The sequence below is a fragment of the Oenanthe melanoleuca genome, chromosome Z (assembly GCF_029582105.1).
Source record: "Oenanthe melanoleuca isolate GR-GAL-2019-014 chromosome Z, OMel1.0, whole genome shotgun sequence".
Classification (NCBI taxonomy): Eukaryota; Metazoa; Chordata; class Aves; order Passeriformes; family Muscicapidae; genus Oenanthe; species Oenanthe melanoleuca.
The window spans coordinates 49352877-49376299 of NC_079362.1; the positions used below are offsets into that span (position 1 = coordinate 49352877).

The following is a 23423-nucleotide window of genomic DNA, read 5'->3' on the forward strand; positions in this document are numbered from 1 at the left end:
TTCTTAAGTAATCGTGGGGAGCACAGGTCTTGGAGTAACTGGCTTACATTCTCATTAAGAGTATCTATCATATTTTATTGAGAATACTGTACTTTCATATTAGGGTTATTTTTCTGCTTTACTTATGTAGATCAGTGAAAAATTCTGATCAACCATGAATATATTGAAATTATCTCTGTGACAGGAAATGTATGTCTTACAGAAGTCAGATGCAGGCACAGGAGGATGTTTAGTCAGAAGACTCATTTAGCAAGCACGTGCTTTAAGTGCCTTAGCAACTCACATTGACTTCAGTAGTATGTAAATAGGTTAAACTGTTTAGCTAGGTACTTTGTAGTTTGTACTGTGACATACTGTACTGAGAAGAGGTTCTTATTGACAAGTTAAAAATCAGTGAAGCATACACTCCTGAGCTACTACTACAGTATCAGCTTTTTAAAACTTTTTGGTCACTGTTTTGCCCTAACAGATGCCAGCTCAATATTACTTTACTGATGGTAATAAGAACAGTATTTTGTCAGTAAGTTCAGAGTGGTCTTGTCACATGAACATAGTGGGCTGACCCTTTAATGTCAGCAAGGGCAACAAGAACTGATTAAAGGCCTCAGGACTGCTGGGTAGGATCTGACCAAGGGTTAAATCCATCAAAAAGAATGTGAAAAATTATTGTACATTGCATGAAAAGGACTGCAAATGTGAACATACTTTTAACATATGTGAGTGAGAGCCTGCATATATGTTGCTGTTGATCAGCCAGAGAGGAGGAACAGGATCAGGCCACCTGTGTGCATGCTTTCTCTTTGCATAGGAGGCCGATAAGGAAGAGATGAGGAGAAACATTGCAAAACACCGTGCTGCTAGTGCACAGCAGATATTCTTAAAAAGAAAAAAAAAAAGGCAATTTTTTTTTTTTTTTAAGAAGGAGAAAGATGGCTGGATTTCTCAGTGATATTGTTGTTTTCCCTTGGTGTTTCCTATGAGAAGCAACTTGAGCTGTATTTCTCATGGCATGTAGAAACAGCCCTCATATGCCCCCAACATCCATGTACAAAGCACAGTGCCTGGGCATCAGACAGCTTGTCTGGCTGTATTTATAAATTCTGACTTGAAATAGCATCTTAGTCAAATAGCATAAAATATTTAGATCTCTGTATTAGTAAAATAAAGTCTTTAGAAACTTACTGGCAAGAAAGGGATTATTTGAAACATCAGCCTGACAATAGTACTCTGATTCAGTATTAGTTATGAAAGTAAAAATGTTAACAAATATGATGTAGTTTCTATTTTTTTTTCCCCTGTGGCTATTGGCACATGCTATTCAAGAGAAATTTGAAATACGAAATATGCAGAGGAGGGCAGCAGGAGAAGAGAAGAACCAGACAGCAAATAGGACTGAAAACCTTTACTAATTTAACTATCAAATTCCTGATTAAATACCCCCATTAGAATCCTGTAGCTGTTTGAGACACACAGTATGCCAGCACAGCAGTTAAATAACTGCATATCAATACAGTTGGCTTTTTTAGCTATTTAACTATTTTCTTTTCACATTCTCAGGCTGCTTTAGTCAAACTTGTTTCAGAATTTTAGCAATATATTCCCTCTTGGGGTGGTGGAAATGATGCAGGAAAGTATCATAGTTATTATCATAATTTTCTTCTTTTAATAGTACTTGCTTTGCTCTTGCATTTTGCGGTTTGGTTTTGTTGGTTTTTTCCTTTAGCTAGTGAGATCTTATTATGAGATACTTTTTATAGTTCTCCATTACTCTGGTTGGTAATAGGTCTGTCTGTGGTAATTGTGCTGATGATTTATTTAACTGAAAATCACTTGGCTCTGTACTCTGTGATACCTTGTATAACACTGTCTTTTAATTTGAAGACCTTGCCTGAGTGTGATTATTCAGTAAAGGCAGAACTTCTGCAAAAAACATCTCTAGCACTTGCAATTGCGTTATCAGCCCTACCACTCTTTTGGTCTGCTGACTTGTGAGAAGCAGGAAAATTGCAAAGTCACACTATGTATCTGTCAGAAGCAGATGTCAGATGACACTTCCTTAGATATAACCAAGTTTATTTTGAAAAAAAAAGATAATAGGTAGATAAAGTATGTAACCAATCCTCCTAATTTGAGATAAGATCTGTCAGCAGCATTGTGGTCATTCAGCAGAACTTAGCTGTAAGAGAAGCTGGGAAAGGGTTTTTTCCTTGATTAAGACTTTCAGAAAAACAAAGTCTTGAGTGGGTGCAAGGGTCATGTCAGCTATATTTCTGATCAGAGTCTTCCAAATCTCTGCCGAGAACTCAAACTGTTCTGAATTTCACAAGGAAAAAAATAGTGCTGCTGTGCAATGAAGAACAACTGGAAATTAATTGACTCAACTTTCATTAACAGACATTTAGATTAAATATATATGAGCATCTGTCTTTCTTTATTGCAAAAGAAACTCCAAACCATTTAATATTTTAAAATAGCCATATGCAGGACAGTGGTTAAATACTGCAGTTAAAGCAGAAATAACATAGTTACTCCAGAAGTGGCTGCTCTGAAAGTAGGCTTATAGGGGACATCCTACTCTAGTACAAAAATGATTGCTATTAAAACTAGGAGTATTGAACACAGGATGTGTTATAGAAGGCAATGGACTCCTCATTGTTGGGTGGCTGTATCTAACAGAGGGCTTTGGCTACCCTGGCCAGCCTCACTGGTGGCCCCAGTGATGCATCCTTTGGGCCCATGAACCCCCTTTTAAGTTCATGCGCAGGCACCTTGCCTGAGCTGAGCTGTAGATGGGTCTGTGCCCAGCATTGTCCCCTGTCATCCTGACTTGCTGCTTTTCCTGACTGGGCCGCTGGTACATGGTGTAGGTTGTCCTGTGTCCAGCCTGGCTGGCTGTGCCCAACCAGGTCTCCTGGTGGGTATTGAACTTAACTCAATCACTTTGACTGAGAAGGGGTTGTTTAGAGATGTGTCACCAACCCTCATCCTGCTTAACCTTGGTATTAAGCCCTGCTGGGGAGGATGTGGTGCTGAGGTTGCCCTCTTTTCCTGGCCCATAGCCTCTCATGGGGCAGCCCTGGTCTTGCAGTTACTGTCAGTTTAGCTTGCAAGGATAGTAAAACTAGTTACATGAGGATTGTAATGAAAATTCAGAGATGTGATTTTTATTTCTTTGATGTCATTCAGTCTGTTTTTATTAAGGTACATATTTACCGTCTCCATCAGTAAAATATACTTGGAAAACATTTTTAGATTCTCTGATAGGAGATACTGTGTTGATGCTTCAATTTAAAAAAAAACCAAAGTCCGCTAATTAAATCCCCTTTTAAGGAAGTTCTTACTTCTTGTGAAATAGATCAGATGACAAATAGCAAGATTCAGTACAAAAAAGTAGTCCTTTTCTCAAGTCTTCTTAGGAGAACCCACACCGAGGATAGAATACAGGGCCAAAATAGACCACCTTGTTCCTTCTGAAAGCAGCCATTGGAGTTCTCAATGCAGTTACTCTCTCTTTTTCAGAAACATAGTCAGCTATTTTCCTGCTACTTTTACCTGCAACTGTTTTCCAAAGTTCAAATAAATATAGTACTGTGATAGTGGAGTGTATGTCCTGTTCTTTGGGCAGTCACTTTATGAAAGCAGTCAGAACATTCTCTGTTTTCAAGGATATTTGCTGTAGTATAGTCTGCTGTACATCAGTGTGCATCTGTAAATATATCAAAATGCAGTTTGCAGCACTGAGATCTACAGGTATCAGGTTTTGGAGGATAACAAGCAAAACCTAATCATGTTGTGCTAGCTTACGAAGAGCCAGAGGAAGAACCTCCTCTCTTTTCATGAAGAAACAGTGTCTCAAAAGTTTCAGATTCAGGAGGGCTGGTGTCTTCACAGGTATAGACTTCAGGTTGTGTTAAAGAGGGTTTCTGTGATCTTTAAAACAGAAGCACAGAATTGAAGGTGTCTTTATTGCCACGTCCAGGACCCCAATGGCACAAGACTCAGGCCATAAAATTCCTTTCATAAACTTACTGAGCTCTAGCTGTAGATGTTTTAATCTACTTCTTTCATTGAAAAGCTTCTTCTGACCCTCTCTTCTCTAAAACTCTCAAAGTCTAATCACTACAGTGCATTTAGCATAGAGCCACTTTATACCTTTGTATCCCTGCCAGTATTGTCTTCTAAACAATTCCTTTCCATTCTGATGGACTATTTCTCCAATAACCTATGTGAGATATTTCACTTAACAGCAATCCTATCTTCACTTGGACAGGCAGGCAAACTCCAAGGAGTACTCAAGTACTATACAAAGGATAATGACTAAAAGGAAAAACTATGCAGGCTTGTAAACAGGAAGTTTAATTATCTGTTATGATTATACTTTGAAATAGCATATCAAGGAGCATCTTATAAGTGTAGCCCAGAACTGCAGCTAAGTCATATATGCAGTTGTGCTGCTGTTACTGACAGAGTACCTGTCATGAGCAGAATGGAACCTTTGCACAAAGTTGATCAAGGAGACTGTTCCTTTCAGTGCAGAAAGGATATGCAGAAAGGATATGCATGCTTTCTAAACTCCTTCTCAGAGTGGAGTCTTTCTGTGCTGGATCCAATCCTACCCCCAGACCTGGTCAACAATTTATTACTTTATATTATCCGTATTTCTTTACATATATTTTATACTTTATACTTATTCCTTTATGACTAAAGGATTACATAGCTTTTATGTGACTTTGTCCTGAATGATTGAAAATGGCAGACCAAATATAATTATGTAAATAAATTATTTCTTCAAATTGATGATAATGATTAAACTAAAAGATCTTAATCAGAATTACTTGCTACACAGTATACATAGCTATAAGTATTAGTATAGTGCACTATTTATTGAGACAATATTGTTTAGGTTAAAGTTAGCAAAATAATAATTAAGTAGACATTAATGTTCTCCTATACCAATGACTGTGGACACATCCCTTGCTTAGCCATTTTGGAAAACTGAACAACTTTGTAGAAATGAAGTTTGGAATTTATTATAAAGGACCCAAACAGTCCCTCATACACTAACATAGTGGCAATTAAAACAATGGTGTGAGTAGTCTCTTCTGAAGTTAAACTGTTAAACTTAGGTTAAAAGAAGAATGTATGGGACAATAGAAACCATTCTGAGTCACAACACATACTAATCTTCATCCATCTCTGTGAAATTTCATTTAAATAAGCTTCACAGATGGGAATTCACCAGATTCTTCATCTCTTACGTTTGATGAATTAGATTCTGCACCTGGTTTTGAGCATTTAGCTAGTCTAGAAGCAGGCTCTAACCTCCGACGTCTTCCCCAGTATCTCAGAAAGGTCTACCCTCTGTCAGTTACATTTTACTTCATAACTCTTTAGGAGTGTAAAGTACATGCATGGCAAATGTAGAAAAAAGATCAAAGACTTTGCATGGAGGTCTAAATATGTTGCTTCTGCTCAATAAATTTTCAGCTGTCTTACTCTGTCAGTTTTCTTACCAGTCTGAGGCAGATCTGTGGACTGCAATATTTTGAGGATGTACAGAAACATGGCTCAGCAGTTATACCTTCTTATATGAACTAGGAAGTTCTTTGAGCTCACAGTTCTTCATCTGACTTTATTATTTTCACAAACATTTTGTGTCCCTCTCAAAAAAGAATTGTTGACCTTCTCCTGTTCCTTATTCTCAGCAATAGTTTCTCCTTTCTCAGCGACTTTCTCAAGTGTATATATCACTTCACTGGTACCTAGCCTCTGTTTTGCCAGGTTTGCATAGTTAAGACTGAAAATTATCTATTTTATTTATGTAAAGAGTATGTTCATCATATCACCTGGAAAAAAGTTGATTTCATTAACAAATACTATTGTCAAGTACCACAGAAATCCTCTTCCTGATTTTGTGATTAGTTGCTAATGTTGTGATTAGAACCCCAAATTTCTGACTAGATAGATGCCCCACCTCACCAGTGAAAGCCCCACCTTCACTAGCTGAGACTCAGGTAATCATCTCGCCCTACTGCTTGAAAAACACATGTAAGGAATGAGCTTAAACCCATTCTACAAATTTCTACTGCATCATTCTTTATGTAAAATAGTTTCTAGCACAGAGTTCGTGTGAAAGACGTTTCACTTCTCACTTGGAAAACCCCATTAAGGAATGTACTTGTGAGTAAACAAATATTAGCTGCTGAAAAAACACTGTGAAAATAAAGCCACAAGTAAACTCTGCAGTTCTTTAAGCTTTTAACAATATTTGCACATTGCACTCACCTTTTTAGCTACGTTTTACCATCTGGCTGCATATTGATTTTGAGTACTGGCTATAAAAAAGTATTACGTAGCATGCTTGACCATGTGGTGAGGAAAACCAGGATATCTTGTTGAACCAGATTGTAGTCATTGATCTGGAGCTGTACTTTCAGGCCATATGTACATCAGAGCAAAAAGCAGAGCCAGATAATTACAAAGGATATGGAAGTTAATTTGAGCAACATGTTTACAGTCAAAGGTCATTTTGGGTTGGAAGGGACTTCTGAGGTTGCTTAGTTGATCCCCCTGCCCACAGAAAGAAAAGACAAGCTTGAAGTTAGACTTATTCCTATAGCAGTGACCCTTTCCTGTGTAGGGGTGGTTTGTAAACTCTTTCTCTGTAATTATTTTGTGGAGTAGGTAGATACCAGTTTTGGTGGCAAACAGTATGGTTCTGTCAGATGTAAGAAGAAATTCTGTAAGAAAAGATGACTGCAGTATTTCTTAAGAGAGAATAGGGGTTTCTTGACACCCAGAATTCTAAAAGGTATTTGCAGTTTCTCCCATAGGCAGAATCAGCAGGTCGTTTTCTAGTATTTTCTAGTATTTGAAGATTTAAATCTTGCAAGGCATTTCATCTGGCTATTAGAAATATCTCTTCTACTTGTCTTTTTCCCAAGATGTTAGGGAAACCTTCTTGATATTAACTGTTGCTTTCAGACATGTCTGTGGTAATGAGAATCAAGAAAATGTTATGGGTTCAGGCAGCTACCAGTATGAAAACCAACTTAGTACAAGCAGCTAATCATATTCTGCTCTGTGCTATTAATCACAGAGCAAGCTGCAGCTCACAGCTACTGAAAAATTTGCGGTTGTAGAAAAGCTAAAATAAACCTACTGTAAACCCTTAAAATCTCTGGTAGATAGCAGAGGTGAGGAATGAACAGAAAGACTAATCACCCAATTTTCCAGTCACTCCTGTGCTAAAATGGCAAGTACCTCACTCATACATAGTGAAGCAGGTCAGCAAATTGGAAAAGTAGGTTTTCCTTAGCCATACCAGAAAAATTAAATACTGAAAACAAGCTTTTTCTCTGCTTGCTTATGAAAAATGGTCATCATTAAAGTTCAGTGAACTATGTTTTAGATGACTATAAAACACTGATTAGATTCTTTGCATGTTTTCACACAATCATTCCACCAACTTCCGTTGAATTCGTACTTTTTTTAGGTACACTTAGATGCTATTGCTTATGACATGCATGTTGAGACAAGCACATGGAGATGAATAGAGGCAGTACATATTAGAAAGGGTAACAGAATAATCTTATGCAAGGTATCCTCTCTGCCAATACAAGTTTTAAAGTCAAACTCTAAAAACACCTAATAGTTTTATGGTCTAACAATATCAGCTCTTGACTAACTGTTAAGTTCAAAACTATAAAAAAACAAAACAAAAAGACAACACCACCACCAAACAAATAAACCCCCCAACAAGCCAATTAAAAAAAAAAAAAAAAAGAAAAAAAAACCAGATAAACAAAACAACAACAAAAAACAACAACGACAGCAAAGCACAAAGAGAACACCCCAAACAAACAGAACACAAATCCTTCAAACATTTTGCAGGCAGTTTATCTGTATATGAAAACTCACTTCAGCTATTTGGAGGTAACAGCATGTAAAACAGTAGGTGAAGCAGAAAGAACAGAAACACATAATTATCACACACGTATCATATGTTCAATGGTTTACAGTAAAAGACAAGTCTTGCATAAATTCAACAGACATATGTAGACTGACCAAGCTGCTGACAAGCTAACTTTCACATACTCAGATCAGACAGTCAGCTTCCTAAGCATCCAGCAAGAGCTGGTGAAAATAAAAACTTGTGAGACAAAATGCATTTCTAGGTATTCTTACAGTAATTGCAGTAAACAGTGCTGTTGTTCCATTTATAATGAAATGGAATGGATATAGCATAGGAGTGGTGAAACTGCCTCTGCCTAGGGATGCCAGGTGAAACCTTTGAGTGTGCAATCCAGTAAGAGGGAAACCATGGTAGCATTTGCTATGCCTGTAAAATGGGCAGGAAATGCTACCCACGCTTATTCTTTGCTGCCCACACCAAGGCAGCATTTACTCACCAGTATAAGATAATGACAGGATGACTTCCATAAGGAACAATGATAATCACCACAGTCTAATTGCAAAGACTGCTGTGTACTATTTATGTTCATCCACATAAATTCAATTTTAATTACTTCCATTTCATTTTCACGAGAAAAAAAAATCATTATAAAAAGGCAAAATTAACTATTTCCAGGAACACAGTGGGTTAGATTTCACCATGGCTGACAGAAGGGCAAGGGCTCATAGTTCCCAGCTGAGTACAAATGTGGAACAGAGAGAAATTGCTTGACATTAGGCACTGACCCTTAAATATTGCTAAATGGTGCAAGCCAGTGCTGTTCCCAAGCTGCTATTCCATTTTAAGCTAACCAATGCTTCAGGAAGCTGCCTCTGATTCTCTGACATCTGCCTGATTTGCCGTGTCAGCAAGGACATAGGACATAGGACATAGCAAGCCTAGTGTGGATTTGTCTCAGCTGAATCCAGTGACTACAAATGGGCAATTAAAGGTGCAATACATAGATATTAAATTACAGATGATGTCAGAGAGAGATTAGTTTTTCTCTTTCGCAAGTAAAATCAATGGCAGTCCTGCTTTTTAAAATCACCTGTCCTGATGAAACAAGAGAAGATGAATGCTGATGTTCTGGTCTCATAGCAGCACTGTTGGTCCACTTTTGTGCAATAGATAACTGCAAAGTGGCACTGGAGAAGTAGTTCCCATCTAAATTCAGAGCAAGTGCTATGAAAAAGCTTTATTCAGTGGAACTCTTCTAAGAGCAAGATCATGACAGAGGTAGCTTCCGTGGGAACACCTTTCTTCAATCTTGTTACATCTATCTTAGTAGAAAAGACAGCTTTCCAGAGCCACTGGTCTTTCAAAGCAATATGACAGATCCTACCCAGTGCCCTTGCTTCAGTACCTCATCACTATCTAAGAGGCAAAGTTGTTTCATTTTGGATGTTTTCCCAAATCTGTCCTTCCAGTATTAGGAAGTAAAGCAGCCTTACATGAAAAAGACTCACTTCTTCCTCTGAACAAAGGCAAAATTACTGTTTAAAAATAACCAGTGCAGAAATAAGTCTGAGCTTTATTTTCACTTTTGCTTCCAAATTCCTCCTAAAGAAAATTCTGTTGAATAATCACCTCAAATTTGAAACTTCTTACTGTAATGTAGTATAGTATCACAGTTCATGGTTTTTACCTGACTTACTTGTGAGGTTTTTTAATAGACATGGAAATTCTCTTATGCAACATAATGTTGATTTATTGCTGGTATTGGTATTTTTTTGTCTCTTATTTGATTTAATGTCAACCTCTAATTGCTCCTGTGATATGAGATATCTTCTAGATGTTGCAATGATAGAGGGTACTTGTGGTAATATCCAGTTTAATGTGTTAGAAAATTTGGAAATGGGATATGGGCATGTAATGATGTTTCCACCTGAAAGCTAATTGACATAAGATAGTATTTACAGATTTTATTCAAATTACACATGTTTCAATCCAAGCACTGTTCCTGAGACAGGAACAGTTAATAAAGGCATTCTTAAATAAAAATCCCTTAAACAACAGTAAGTCCAAAAGTAAAGTGTGTCAAAGGCACTCAGATGACCTCTCCACAGTGGTAAACCACATTTCATGACAGAGTAGTTCCCAGTAACTTCAAGAAGATGTGGTATCTGAGGAGGCATAGCTTTCCATCACTGCAGTGCAAATACATCCCCATGAGCTCACTGTTTAATCCCAAGGCTAAAGTGCTGTAATTTTCTTCTGAAGTCCCCAAAAACAGATAGAAAAAGTGCAAATTATGGCATGTAAGGCGAAGAATTTTCACAGGCCCACACTCCCACTGTCTCTTGAAGCTGTGACAGTTGACAAGTATAAAGCCTCAGACTGAGAGTTAAAATCATCCCCTTAAAGAAAGAAAATGCAATAGTATTAGTTTAAACTTCTGCAATCATTTAAGAAAATAATAAGCCTGATTTTAACAACTGAGTGGTAAAAAGTGAAAGATCAATCTTCTGGATCATGCTGAAGTTACAGTGGCTCCTTAAAGCTGTCATAATTTACAATTACAATTTACAACTACTATTTACAACATCTGCTGCAATCTTTTCTGAGGAAAGAATTATCTCTTTCATCTGTAGTCCAGATTCTGAATTTTCTATTACAACAAAGTTATCACTCACTTTCAGCCATATAAATGAAATAACAAAACTGAAATCTGTCTAGAAGGCATCCATGGTAATGATTGTCAGTAAATCTGTGCATGTGATTAAAAGTGTGCAGAACTGGGACTTCAGTGATGAGTTTAAATGTCCTACATATTCAGTTCTGATGCAGCTTGAGCTGTAAGTTAAAACTGGTAACATTAACAATCCTTGTTCCTGTAACCAGAACTGTATGGGTCATTTCCAAGGCACTGTGGTAAAGTAGCTGTGGCTTTTATGCTTCAACTACCTACTCATCATGGAAAAAAGGTTCTTTCCAGGGTTTCTTAAAAATATCCAATGCTGAGAAATATGTTTGTCATCTGACTTACTGCACGTTGCAAGTAAGACAAAGATTTTTTGTCATTAAAATGAAGAAGTAAAACTGCAAATAGTGGCTTAGTCTCCTTTCTTCAAGTGCACAGAAGAGGCTACAAAGTGGAAAAAATTCTACAAAAGTAATATAAAAAGCCAGGGGAAGCCAAGCTATGCTTGGACAATATGCACTGGAATTATGTCCGGACACGCACCAACGCTGTCCTCCAGAATGCTGCTTGCCTTGGGCTTGTGTTCATTAGTGCATGGCATGATGCCACTAAAGTTTCACACTGTCACATGAAAAATAAGAATGAGACTTTGACTGCAGCAAGGTTTCTGGAAGGCGAAAGTGTTTTTCTGAAAGTGTTATTTTAACTGTAATATCTACTGATGGCAGTGGATCAAATAGTTACAGTTAAGATGCAAACACGACAACCTGAGGTGATTTGGAAATGAGTGAATTCATGCCTTCTTCATCCAATTCTACTTTAACCTACAAAATTAATTTTTTAAGCTGGTGACTTCTTCATGTATTCTTTTAGCAGTGAGAAACATGGGGGTGGATTCTCAAAAGAAATCCTGTCTTTAGAAGAGCCCTGAGTTGTCTCTGTGTTCCCTTGGTTAGCTGCATCTCAGTATTACTCAATTTGTGCTCCTTGGCAGTCTCAGGGCTGACCTCAATATGCTACATGAGGGTCATGTGGACACCAAGGAATTATGGCTGAGCCATACTACCTCTGTACCTAACACTGGCCACAGCCTCTCTCCTCAGCAATGCATTAACCTCTCAAAATTTTATCTATAGGTAACAATACTGATTTATATAAGTAGATATATTAAAACTTTTCTTGTTGTAATTGATTTGTAGTTTTCTGTGATGGTACCTTTTTTTTTTTTTTTTCTTTCAGTTCAAATTTAGTACAGAACATTTAGATGCATCCTGACAGCTTTTTAAGTATTATCTTCCCTCTGAAATGTAAAAATTCCTAGATGTCTAGACAAATCATATTCTCATAAGACAAGAAGTACCCTAGGAAATTATATAACATTCCAGATAAATTAGGGATAATTTTATTTGTTATTAAAACCTGTATCCTGATCCAAAAATATAACAGACTATTCCCACAATAATCTTGATGCTTTCCAAAACAACCAGCTTTCTGGATGTATCCTTCTCAGCCAAGACTACTAGAATCCCAATTAGTATACAGAGGTGTGTGGTGAGCTATATATGAAAGCTCTTGGTGAAGAGGAACCAATATTTATAAATTATACATTGCCCAAGAGAAAGTCAAAACTTTAAAAACTGCATTTTTTAAAAACTCACGAAAAAAATAATTTAAACTCAAAACTACCCTACCCTCTATTTTGACGTAACATTATTTAGGTTGCAACCTACATATTTTTTAAGATTTTAGGTGTAAGAAAGAAAAATCTGTAAATGTAAATTTTAAAAATTGCTTATGACTTACTGTTATCCTTTGCATTAGGGTTCAGTTTTCTTTTCCTGTCTGTTAAAGTAAATATATACAAATTTAGCTTAAACATTTCTAGATTTGAAAGAAACAATCAAATCAACAAAACTTCACATTAAACTGAGCTGTAGGCACAGTTAAGTTCATTATTGAATCATATCAAATAAATAAACTCTACATTTCTTTTACAAAACCTGAATCAAATTCTGAAGTCATAATGTTAAGACTCTCATGACTGTAAATATATTTGTGTGGTTTACTGGAGTCTGTTCATGTGCAAGAAAATACTAGAATAATAGTCTGTTTCCTTTATTACTTTTGCACTACTTCACATGCAAACAAGGAAAAAAATACTGTGATAATCTTCTATTGCACCATTTTAGTTATAGAGCCATAATGGAGTTGAAAAATAGTGTAGTATACTGTAGCCACAATGTCTTTGTAGCTGTGAAGAAAGCACCCTTCAAACTATGCTTTTACAGTCCTCCTTACACAAGGCAAAGTTTGTTTGTGCTCTGTACAGAATACTAACTGGTTGGTTTTAAAAATATATCTTTCCATACACCTTATCTCATGAAGGTAACACAGAGAGGAAAATAAAACCCAACTCAAATTATCCAAGATCTCATCTTCTACTCTCTTGTCATCTAGAAATGAAATGTGACCAAAGTCACACAAGTGTGCATAGAGTTACTAAAATTTCCTAAAGGTTGTTCACAGGAGAACATAAAGAAACAGTAAAAAGTTTCACTATCAGAAGCAAAATGTACCTTTTTTGGGTTGCTCATTCTTGAACGATTTTCTCTTCTGAAATATTATTAGTGCAGAGAGAAGGACAGCTACAGTCACGCATGTGAGAATGATTAAAGAGATTAGGAATTTTTGTCCACTATACTGTGTACTCATTAAAGCTGTCAAAAACATGAAAGGAGAGAAAATTTATGACTTACAAAACAGGCATTGTTTATCAAGTTATCAGTTCTGTTTCTCCAAAGTCTTGCTCTGACTGAATAAAGGATTTTTAAAATTTATCAGCATGGTGATTTACAGTCATTTTATTAATGATTTGTTCTGAAATATTACTGTAAAAAGCCTTGCAAAAAAACAGTCAAATCTTTCATTTGTATAGCATTTGAGTCTGGCACCATCCTATTGGCATATGCCTTCAAAATATTTATATATATTGATAAGACCCCCTCTCAATCTTCTCTTCTCCAGACTAAACAGTGTCTCCTCACAAGAGAGATGCTCCAGACTTCTCATCATCCATGTGGCCATCACTGAACCGTTTCCAGGATTTTCTTCTCCTTTGTGTCCTGAGAAGCCCAGAACTAGGCACAGCACTGGGCACAGCACTCCAGATGTGGCCTCACTACTGCTAAATAAAGGGGCAGGATCATCTGCCTTGACTTGCTGGCAATGTTCTTCCTAATGCACCCCCAGGATACCATTTGCTTTCTTGGCTGGCTCATGGAGAGTTTTTTGTCTGCCAGAATTCCCAGGTCCTTCTCCATAGAACCACTTCACAGAAGTCAGACCCCAGCCTGTGCTGGTACGTGAGGCAATTCCTCCCCAGGTGCAGGACCTTACACTTTGTTGAACCTCATTAGGTTTCTCTCTGCCCAACCCTCCATCTAATCAAAATCTATGGAATGGCAGCAGAGCTTTCAGGTGGATTGGCCACTCTGCCCAGGTTAGTGTCACCAGCAAACCTGTGGAAGATACCTTTGTCCAGGTTTTTGATAAACTGAATAAGCCCAGACCCAGTATTGATCCTTGGGGAATGCCACTGACAGCAGGCTTCCATCTGGATTCTGTTCCTCTGATCACGACCTTCTGGGCTATGTCATTTAACCGGTTCTTGATCCTGTTCATCTAACCCACATTTCCTGAGTTTACCCATGAGGATGTTACAGGTGACAGTGTCAAAAGCCTTCCTCAAGTCAAGGCAGACAACTAGGTAGAACAATTATGTAGGAGACTATCAGGGAAGATACCCATGCAGCTGAAAAAATTCCCTCTGTATTGAAAGGAAAATAATGAAAACTAACTTAAAATTAAAATCTATGGAAAAAATACAGACTGGTTTGTTGGAGTGGAAGCTAGCTAAGACTTCAAAGACATAAAGAATCCTGACTTGTTCTGTTTCTCAATAATCAATATTATACTGATTTCTAGAAATTAACTCCAGTGGTGGACTATAGTTCATGTATATATGAACACTGTTGTGTACAAGTTCAAGGTCATACGAACCTAAAGTGGAAATGTGTGCTGAAGTTTCTCCATTCAGTTCTTTATTCCAGAAGACACAGGTGTAGTTCTCACTTGTATTTGGTTTGAATGTCAGGATGCTGGTGACATTGTAGAGGCCATCTGCAGTCAGTGTATAGGTGGTATTTGCTGGTCCACTGAGATTGAAGTTGTCATTTTGCCAGAAAACCTCTGCCAGGGGAAAGCCTTCTGACTGGCACATAAAAACAAACTTGTCTTCACCTGGTATTCTCATTACTTGAGTGTTTATTCTCTTGTAAGATGCTGCATAAGAAGTTGTTGAGTGAAATTGTTGAATGCAACAGTAGTCATTTTACCACTTCATTTTCCCTGCTTCCCTCTAATGCTATGTATTATTTCTGGCTATATCTGTGGGACACGTATTTAAAATGATGAAGAATATTTTGTAGAACAATGCAAAATAGATTATTCAATCCTTACCCTGTCTACAGCAAAAGAAGACACTCTGGTACTTTATACAGGGCAGCAGTTGACACTAAATTTATGATTTATTAAGAAAGAGGAGACAAGTGGAATCTTATGGGACTCTTATTTTCATTTTTAGAATATGCCACTTCCAGAAAGGCTGATTTTTATGTTTGTTCTACCATAGCTTATAAGCAATGTAATATTTTCATCCTCTTAGAACAAAATTGACTTTTCAGAGGAACTAATGTGGGTCTTAAGAATGTCTGTGCCCATTTTTGTATTTGATAAAGATTGCTATTTAAATATCTAGGTGGGAAACAAATGCTGCCTTGCATCACACAGGCATGCAATTAGTGGGAAACACCAGAAATCTTTCAAAGATCTGGTTTGTCATTTTGTCCAGTAACATACAGCTTTATTACTGATGCCCACTTGGCTTCAATGAACACAGAAAATCACATGTCCTTGCTCTGGGAGCTGCAGTCACTTGGGGAATCCCCAGTGGCTTGGGTAATTGCAGCAGGGTTCATAAGTATAACAAAGCATCTCTGAGAAACTTTTGGGAATGACCAGAGGGTGGCCCAACAAGGCAGGGGTTCAAAGGAGAGGAGGGAGGAAGAACTGGAGAAGAGGCTGTAGAAAGAAGGGGAAAGGAAGAAGGATGGAAAGAGAACAGAGGCTGTCCCTCCCCAGCACCCATAACTCCGGGAGGAGCTCATCTGTTGAGCCAAAGGCTAGCCACCAAGAAGACAATGCTTTGGTTCAGCTGGGGCTGAGCGCAAAGTCTTGGTGAGACAATTAGCAACAAATTCCTTCAGATTAAGCAATTTCTACCAGCTTATAAGGATTTAGTAGAGATGCCTCAATGAGGATACACATTTAATTTAACCACTTACCTTTTACTTCCAAAGCAATGTACTTGTAGTCCACGCCCTTGTAGGCAATGAGACAAAGGTACGAGCCTGCATCTGTTATCTTCACGTTGGTGATCTGAAGTATGGCTCGTCCCAACTTCAGTTCACTGTGCAGAAGTGACGCTCTTCCTATGTAATCAGGATGTTGGGATTGGTGGAGTGCCTTGCCATTGCGGAATGTGTACACCTCCTTCGATTTCAACCAGCCCTGCCTTTTCTGCTCCCAAACAACAGTCAGGAGTCCTAGATCCACTGAGCCATTCACAGGGAATTTGCATTCCATGGTCACATTCCTCCCATACTCTGCAATGTAGAGCTGTTGAGGAACTTCAACGGTAAATAAAGCTATATGAGGAAAAGAGAACAGTTTCATTTGTTTTATCAAAATATGTTCTGATTTCCTTTAAATTTGGGCAAAACTGTCAGATAGTATATGGGTAGTATACTGAATAGAGATAGTCAGAGGTATATGGGTACTGATTTGACTAAAAGTTTTAAGCATTTTTTGTTCATATTCACACTAGTATTTGTAGCATATAGTAATTATAGCAAATCCTCTACATTCTGTATTGATTACAGAATCTGAAAGCTGAGGGCAAAATGACCAAGCTTCTTGGTGTTATTTTTTCATAGTTTATGAGTAACTTTAGGCTAGGCAAGTGGTTACATTTTTATCCCTATGATAAACTATCCCTATGATTAACTATGATATGGTCTCTTACATGTTCTAAGGTTGTAGTAAAAGCAACTATTAATTGTGGAAACTGTAAATCTAATTTTATTATCCTTTACAAAAAGAATTACCAGTGCAGTTCCTGTGAATCAGAATTGCACTGGATTAACAAGTATAGCTCAGAATTGCTATGTAGCAATTACAGTCTCCACAAACCTGGAACCATGTGAGTAGCATTTGATCTCATGCATTTTCTCAGATACATGTAGCAGTATTACAGAAAATATATCAACATAATCTTAGCCATTGACCCAATCTGAAATTAGTATTGTTATGAATTTGTTGCCATTCTAAAGTGTACTTGATATGGCAGAGTTTCATATACCTTGTTACTACTTTCCATATTGGATGTACCATATATATTGGTAGACAATTTGGGGGTACTTGGATGTGTTGGTAGTGACATTCTGAAGAGAAGTCCATTCTTTTTATTGTATGTGTCTCCGAAATACTTACAGGGAAACCTTTGCATTGCTAGATTCCCCTTAGCAATGTTTGTTTATTCACTTATATGTAATAAGTATAATAAGGGAATAACTGTAATAAGGGAAAAAAATATGTGAAAAAGTGCCAAGCTCCTTCTGGGTTTCAGCCAAGCTGCTTCTGCTACCAGCATGGACAGGGAAACATAAGTGATTTTACTTCACTCCGTCTCACACTGAGATTGTATGCTTCCCAGTGGGCATTGGTTGCTCTGGTCATCCTCCTTCTCACAGCCATGACACTGATGCTGGATACCTCAGCTGCCAATACACAATATGTTAAAGAAGCCAGACTCTGGAAAGTGACTGACACCTATTCTCAGTCAGTGCCAGTGCCTTCTATAAGATGGAAAGCAGAGGCTCCAGACATTACTGACCGTTCATGCAAGTATTGCTGGAGGTGCTAAATACTAAAAGCTGCATGGGTTCTGCTAGTGGAACTGAAAGGCAATTTCTCTCTCACCTGAAACCATGAAGAGCTGTGTTTCCAGCAATAGTATTGTGAGGATCTGGAACATTTTCTCAGGTAGATCTGAAATAAAAGTAGGATTGCATTAGAACTTGCAACAACTACCTTCTGCTGAGGCAGATCAGAGCCATGCTAACCTTTAAAATCCATCAGAGGCCATAAGTAGCAAAAGCAGAAAGAAATACTAGACTACCAGCAGAAACAAGGAAAGTCCTTATTAGAGCAGCTTATGCATGCACAAAGCATATGAACCAATTGCAATGAAACAGTGACAATAAATAGAAATAAAACATATTATAATATGTTTCTTATATTATATATAATATAACATGACTTTTAATGAATCCAAGTGCCAAGTCCTGCATTTTGGCCACAATAACTCCCTGCAATGTTACAGGCTAGACAGTGCCCAGGCAGAAAGGGACCTGGGGGCACTGGTCAACAGCCCACTGAACCTGAGCCAGCCGTGTGCCCTGGTGGCCAAGAGGGCCAATGGCCCCTGGCCTGGATCAGGAACAGTGTGGCCAGCAGGAGCAGGGAGGTCATTCTTCCCCTGTACTCTGCACTGGTGAGGTCACACCTCAAGTGCTGTGTCCAGTTCTGTCCCCTCAGTTTAGGAGGGACATTGAGACCCTTGAGCACATCCAGAGGAGGGAACAAGGCTGGTGAGGGGCTGGAACACAAACCCTGTGAGGAATGGCTGAGGGAGCTGGGGATGTTCAGCCTGGAGAAAAGGAGACTCAGGGGTGACCTCATCACTCTCTACAGCTCCCTGAAAGGTGCTTGTATCAGGTGGGGTTGGTCTCTTTCTCCAGGCAGCAACTGACAGAACAAGAGGACATGATGTTCAGCCAAGGGAATTACAGGTTGGATATTAGGAAAAAGTTTTTCACTGAAAGAATAATAAAGTACTGAAATTGTCTGGCGGGGGAGAAGGTGGAGTTAGTTTTAAGAAAGACTGGATGTGGCACTCAGTGCCATGGTTTAGTTGAGGTGTTAGGGCATGGGTTGGAATCAATAATCTTGAAGGTCTCTTCCAACCTAGTAATTCTGTGATATCCACAACTTCACACATTACATTTCAGGATCTGTAGCTTGAAGGCAGTTTAAAATAGTCTGACAGGGAAATGCTTTTATGTTTTTTACTACTCATAAATAATAATCAATTGCAATTGACTTCTCGCATGTAGGAGAGATGCATGAACAAACACAGGACGATTTTTTAACTGTCTGCACTAAGACCTGATCTAGTTTACAAGATTTTTAACCCTGCTTTTGTTTCAACTCTGCTTTGCATGGGCTTCTTGAAGTTTCTTATCGCCTTAAACCTAAAGACCAGGAAATATCTGGAACACATTGGGAGGCAATGGAAATCTCAGGATGGGTAAATTGAAGTTTTCTTCAGAAAGGATTAGAATGAAGATTTACTGCTGCTATTCTTTCACTTTGCATTGGTCTGACCTGTGCAAATTGTCTTGTATTACTGGTAGTAAACCAACAGCCCTGGAATAATGCAAAAGGAGTACAGTTTTAGAATGAGTATATTAATGTTCCTGTAATAATGACATAATAGAAAATGCAGAATAATTACTTTGAATAAAGCTTGCTAACATGCAGTATAATATGGAAGAAAAAACAAAATAGTGCATAAGATCCAGAAATAAGCTGCAAGGAAGTAAAGAAGAGAAGGAGTAATTTTAGACTTCCCCAGAGCTAGACTTACTGGAGGAGGGGTTTGATTTTACTTCCCTATTCTTTTGTGGGCTCTACTTGAAACATTCTGGTTCCAATTTTCTCAGGTGCTGTATTCTCTCATTGCTTCTACCCTTGAGCTTTCAGTGTCTTGGAAAGAGAGGCTCAAACTTTAGCAAATTATCAGCCAAAATTATGGGTCTGGAAATTTACACCTTAATCATATGATGTTGCAAATAAAGGTTTATATGCAAACTACTGTAAGCAGACTTATTACAAGTAAATGAAAGCTAGTTACCTTTATCAGAGGATTGAGTCCATTATTACTTAATGTGTTATGAATCATAATTACTATGGCTGTGTGAGAAAGGAGCTAATAAACATTATCAGAATCTCTATTTTCCAGATGCAGAAGTAAAGACTGTTACTGTTTACCACCCTTAGTCTCCTACTATGCTCACTTTTCCACATAGCTTACCTAGAAGAAGATGGATTAAGAGGAAGAACTGAATGAAGAATGGAACAGTATTTCACATCAATATTTAGGTCCCTGGATTAACCTTATGTGATACATTTTAGGTATTCTGCTGTCTCTTTTATAGTTCAGGGTACATTAAAAATGCAAAGCATGTTTACTTTTTAATGTAGGGGATAGGATTTTTAAAAAGATACATATTACTCATAGTAAAAATCAGAATATATGGAATCAAAGTCCCAACAGATAATCTTATATAATTATATAATCTTATATAATATTATTCAATATCAAGTAAATCTTGCCTGAGGGATTAGTCTTAGAAAAGCATCACACATAATATAAATACACAAAAGAACCCAAACACAAGAACATTTTAACTTGTAATACTGACAGCAGTCATAGAATGCTTGAGGGAATCAGGAAGGATCTGTATTAGAAAGATCAAAGATCCATCAGCACGGATGTGTATTAGAAAGATCAAGAACTGTCAGCAAGGATGTGTATTAGAAGGCATCCTTCTTTATTTTCGTAATCTCACTAGCAGACGTCGAGTTTTTGTGCAACTTCAGTGCAATCTACCCATGCAACTTCATCATGTGACTCTGACACACTTCCACAGAGAAGCCTGCACCAGAAGGGGATTTCTTCTGAGCTTGAACTACTAATCATTCATGTGACAGGATAGCCCTCATGTTCTCTCTGCTTTTTGTAAAACATATGCCATACCCTGCTCTTCAGTATTCCTTGTACACAATTATCCTTACTTGTCCTAAGCTCACAGCACTGTCTTTTGTTTTGCTGTTAAGCAGAAGGCCACCTCTAAAATGTATTCATCATATGCCTGTTACAAATTTACAGGGATAAAAGAAGGAATTCTGTACCGTAAAAATCAGCACTCAAGGCTTCTTGCAGTAAAGTGAGGAATCAAAAATACACTTATTGTATGAGAACAGTAAGAAGTAGCATGATATTTCAAGAGCAATTGAGATGCAGTCAGTAAATTGATTTCCCAGACCAATCTGCAGAAGAAAAAGCAAGTTATCACTCAGTGTTCAATGATTATGTGATTTAAGTTGAAAAAACCTTGGATAATTGAGGTGGTGAAAAACGTCACATCAGACATCTCAAGATCATTATGACTTTTTATGAGTTGTAATAGTTACAATGAAGATGCAGAGCCCAAGACAAAAAGTTGGAATCGGACCAATGAAAACAAAACCATGTCTGTGATCAGGAGAAATGAGGAATATAATCTTATAGTTTTGCACAGCTTTTTTACTTTACTGAAAATACTTAGTGAAACCCATACTTGACTTCACTGGCCCAAAAGTAACATATTCTGGTAAATTTTCATAGTGAATGCTGACTGAAATACAGATGGCAATGAAACAAATTGCTAAAGTTCCACCAAAGATCTAAATGGTACTAAATATTGCTTTTGTCCTCTTGATTCTTTCAGTTTTTCCTCCTTTGTCTATTGCACACTTATTGCAGTCCCTTGTTGCCCACCTCACCACACAGGCTATTTATTGTTGGGACCATTGCTATGTTCCTGATGTTTACCTGTGACAGCTGATTTGCTTCATTTCTCTGCTCTTCAGCTTTCTGCTTTCAGGTTAAGAGATATCATTTCTCACTTCCTCCTTTGATCACACTATCTGTGAATTCTCACTTTCCCTGCATTGTTTAACTGTCACCTGTTGACTATTTTCCACCGTCAGTTTTTTGTTCCATGACACATGCAATCATTCTAATACGGTTGCATTTTGTTTTTTCTATAGATAATAGGAGAGAATTGGGATGAATTTTTGTTGCATTTAAAAAGAAGTTGTGTATCTCATAAAACTTTTCAGCTCCTAGCTGAGATATTACTGAATGTAGGCTTACACTCTGGCATGATACACTGCAAATTTTCTTTCATACCTCTAGCTCAGAAAGACTTCTCAGAGAGGCACAAGAACCTCTCCTCTTCATAACCTGTGCTTTTCTGGGATGCAGAAGGCTAAAGTCTCCAGACTTGCTGTGCAATCAAAACAACCTATTGTCTACAGGTAGTGTGTTAGTAGCAACTAAAAGAAAGTAAACAGGAATGTATAGATACAAATATATACAAAGGTTTTTTTCTCCATTTAAATCTTCCCTGAAATTCAGGATGAAATATTTACTAAGAGCTACATCCTCATGCACAAGATGAAGAGGCTTGCCAGCACCACTCCTCTGCCTTTGCCTATGACAGAAGATAGAGTTGCAAGAGAGTTTCAGCTTCTAAAAATACCAGGGTTAGAAATTATATGGACCTGGGTTTTAGGAACTCATCCAGTCTTTCATTTAGAACCAAAGTCTGTATCCCAGTAATAATTTGAAAATAAATTTAAGTAAACCTTAAGAATCTAGGAAAAAAACCTGCAATCCATCAGTAAGAAATACAGGAAACATCAATTTGCATTTTATCAGTATTATACTCACATCAGATCTTTATGCAGGTCATTGCAATCTGATTCATGCAACAGCAAAGAGTTTCAAAGCCCTGTCCTATTTGCACAACAGCTGAAACTGCCCAACTCTTACGACATGCACCAATAGCACAGCTTGTAGGCTGATCTTCTTCAGGCTTTATGTCACAAAAAAACTATGTTGAAAGGGCGTTTCTTAGGACATTATTAGAAGTTTCAGCTTTGTGCTGATTTGTACTGGGCTAACTTCTCTACATTGCTGTGAATGTGCATGCATTCTAAAAAATTAGACAAAGCATTCTGTAAAATTTATGTGCTCAGATTCTGCTTGTGATTATACTCATAATTTTTCAGTTAGTTTATAACCATTTAGAGCACTGTACAGCATTGGCATCTGAACTTGTATTTATTTGACTGTTCTACATTCATGAAACTATAAAGTGACATTTTCTTAGCTTTTATCAGATTAATTTTACAAGAATCCATCAAGCAATTACCTAATATTTGCAGAACCTGTTTCCTTTTAATTTTTTATTTGATAAAAAAAAAAAAAAAATCACTATGAGGCTAATCAAACACACTCCACTGAGGCTGTGAATCTCAATTCTTACAAAGGCATGCACCAGACTTTCAAACTTTACCAGACAAAGCCTGCACAATTGTTTTGAAGATGTTACTGCTTTGAGTGGAAGATTTGATTAGGTGGCTGATAGATCCCCTTTCCAATACAAAAATATTTTGCTCTATGAAACAGCTTTATCAATGGATGCATCTTTTCATTTTTTGTCACTCTGTCTTTTTACTTATGATGACATCATGAGTAAGAGACATAAAAGTGATGCAGAGCAAACTAGTTCAACAAAACCACTGTTACATTATTTTATTTTTCCTCAGTAAGCTTATCATGTCACAAAAAGTAATTCACGAGTAGGTCACCTTTTCCCAGAAAAGCTCCAATGACTTCTTTGGCAGAAGTCAATGATTTGGATGACAGAAAAGAAACACTAAAGTTATTTCACAGTCACCATCACCATCTTCTACTCATTCTGAGCCAGTCCTGCTTATAATATGTTTTCTTCATGTGTTCCCATTTTGGAA

General features: G+C 37.5%; 1 protein-coding gene across 2 annotated transcripts; it reads right to left on the reverse strand.

Moving 5' to 3' along the window:
* Positions 1–9864: 9864 nt before the first annotated feature.
* LOC130265265 (programmed cell death 1 ligand 2-like) lies at positions 9865–22415 on the reverse strand. 2 transcript variants are annotated; one of them, XM_056514224.1, is made up of 7 exons: positions 22339–22415; positions 17697–17765; positions 16001–16363; positions 14658–14939; positions 13175–13315; positions 12402–12440; positions 9865–10314 (listed from the first exon to the last, which is right to left on the reverse strand). In XM_056514224.1, exons 2-7 carry the CDS (start codon positions 17749–17751, stop codon positions 10232–10234), a joined length of 963 nt encoding a protein of 320 aa, XP_056370199.1. In that variant the 5' UTR covers positions 17752–17765; positions 22339–22415; the 3' UTR covers positions 9865–10231. The 2 variants fall into 2 exon arrangements, with proteins under 2 accessions (XP_056370199.1, XP_056370200.1); XM_056514225.1 differs by lacking the exon at positions 12402–12440.
* Positions 22416–23423: the final 1008 nt, after the last annotated feature.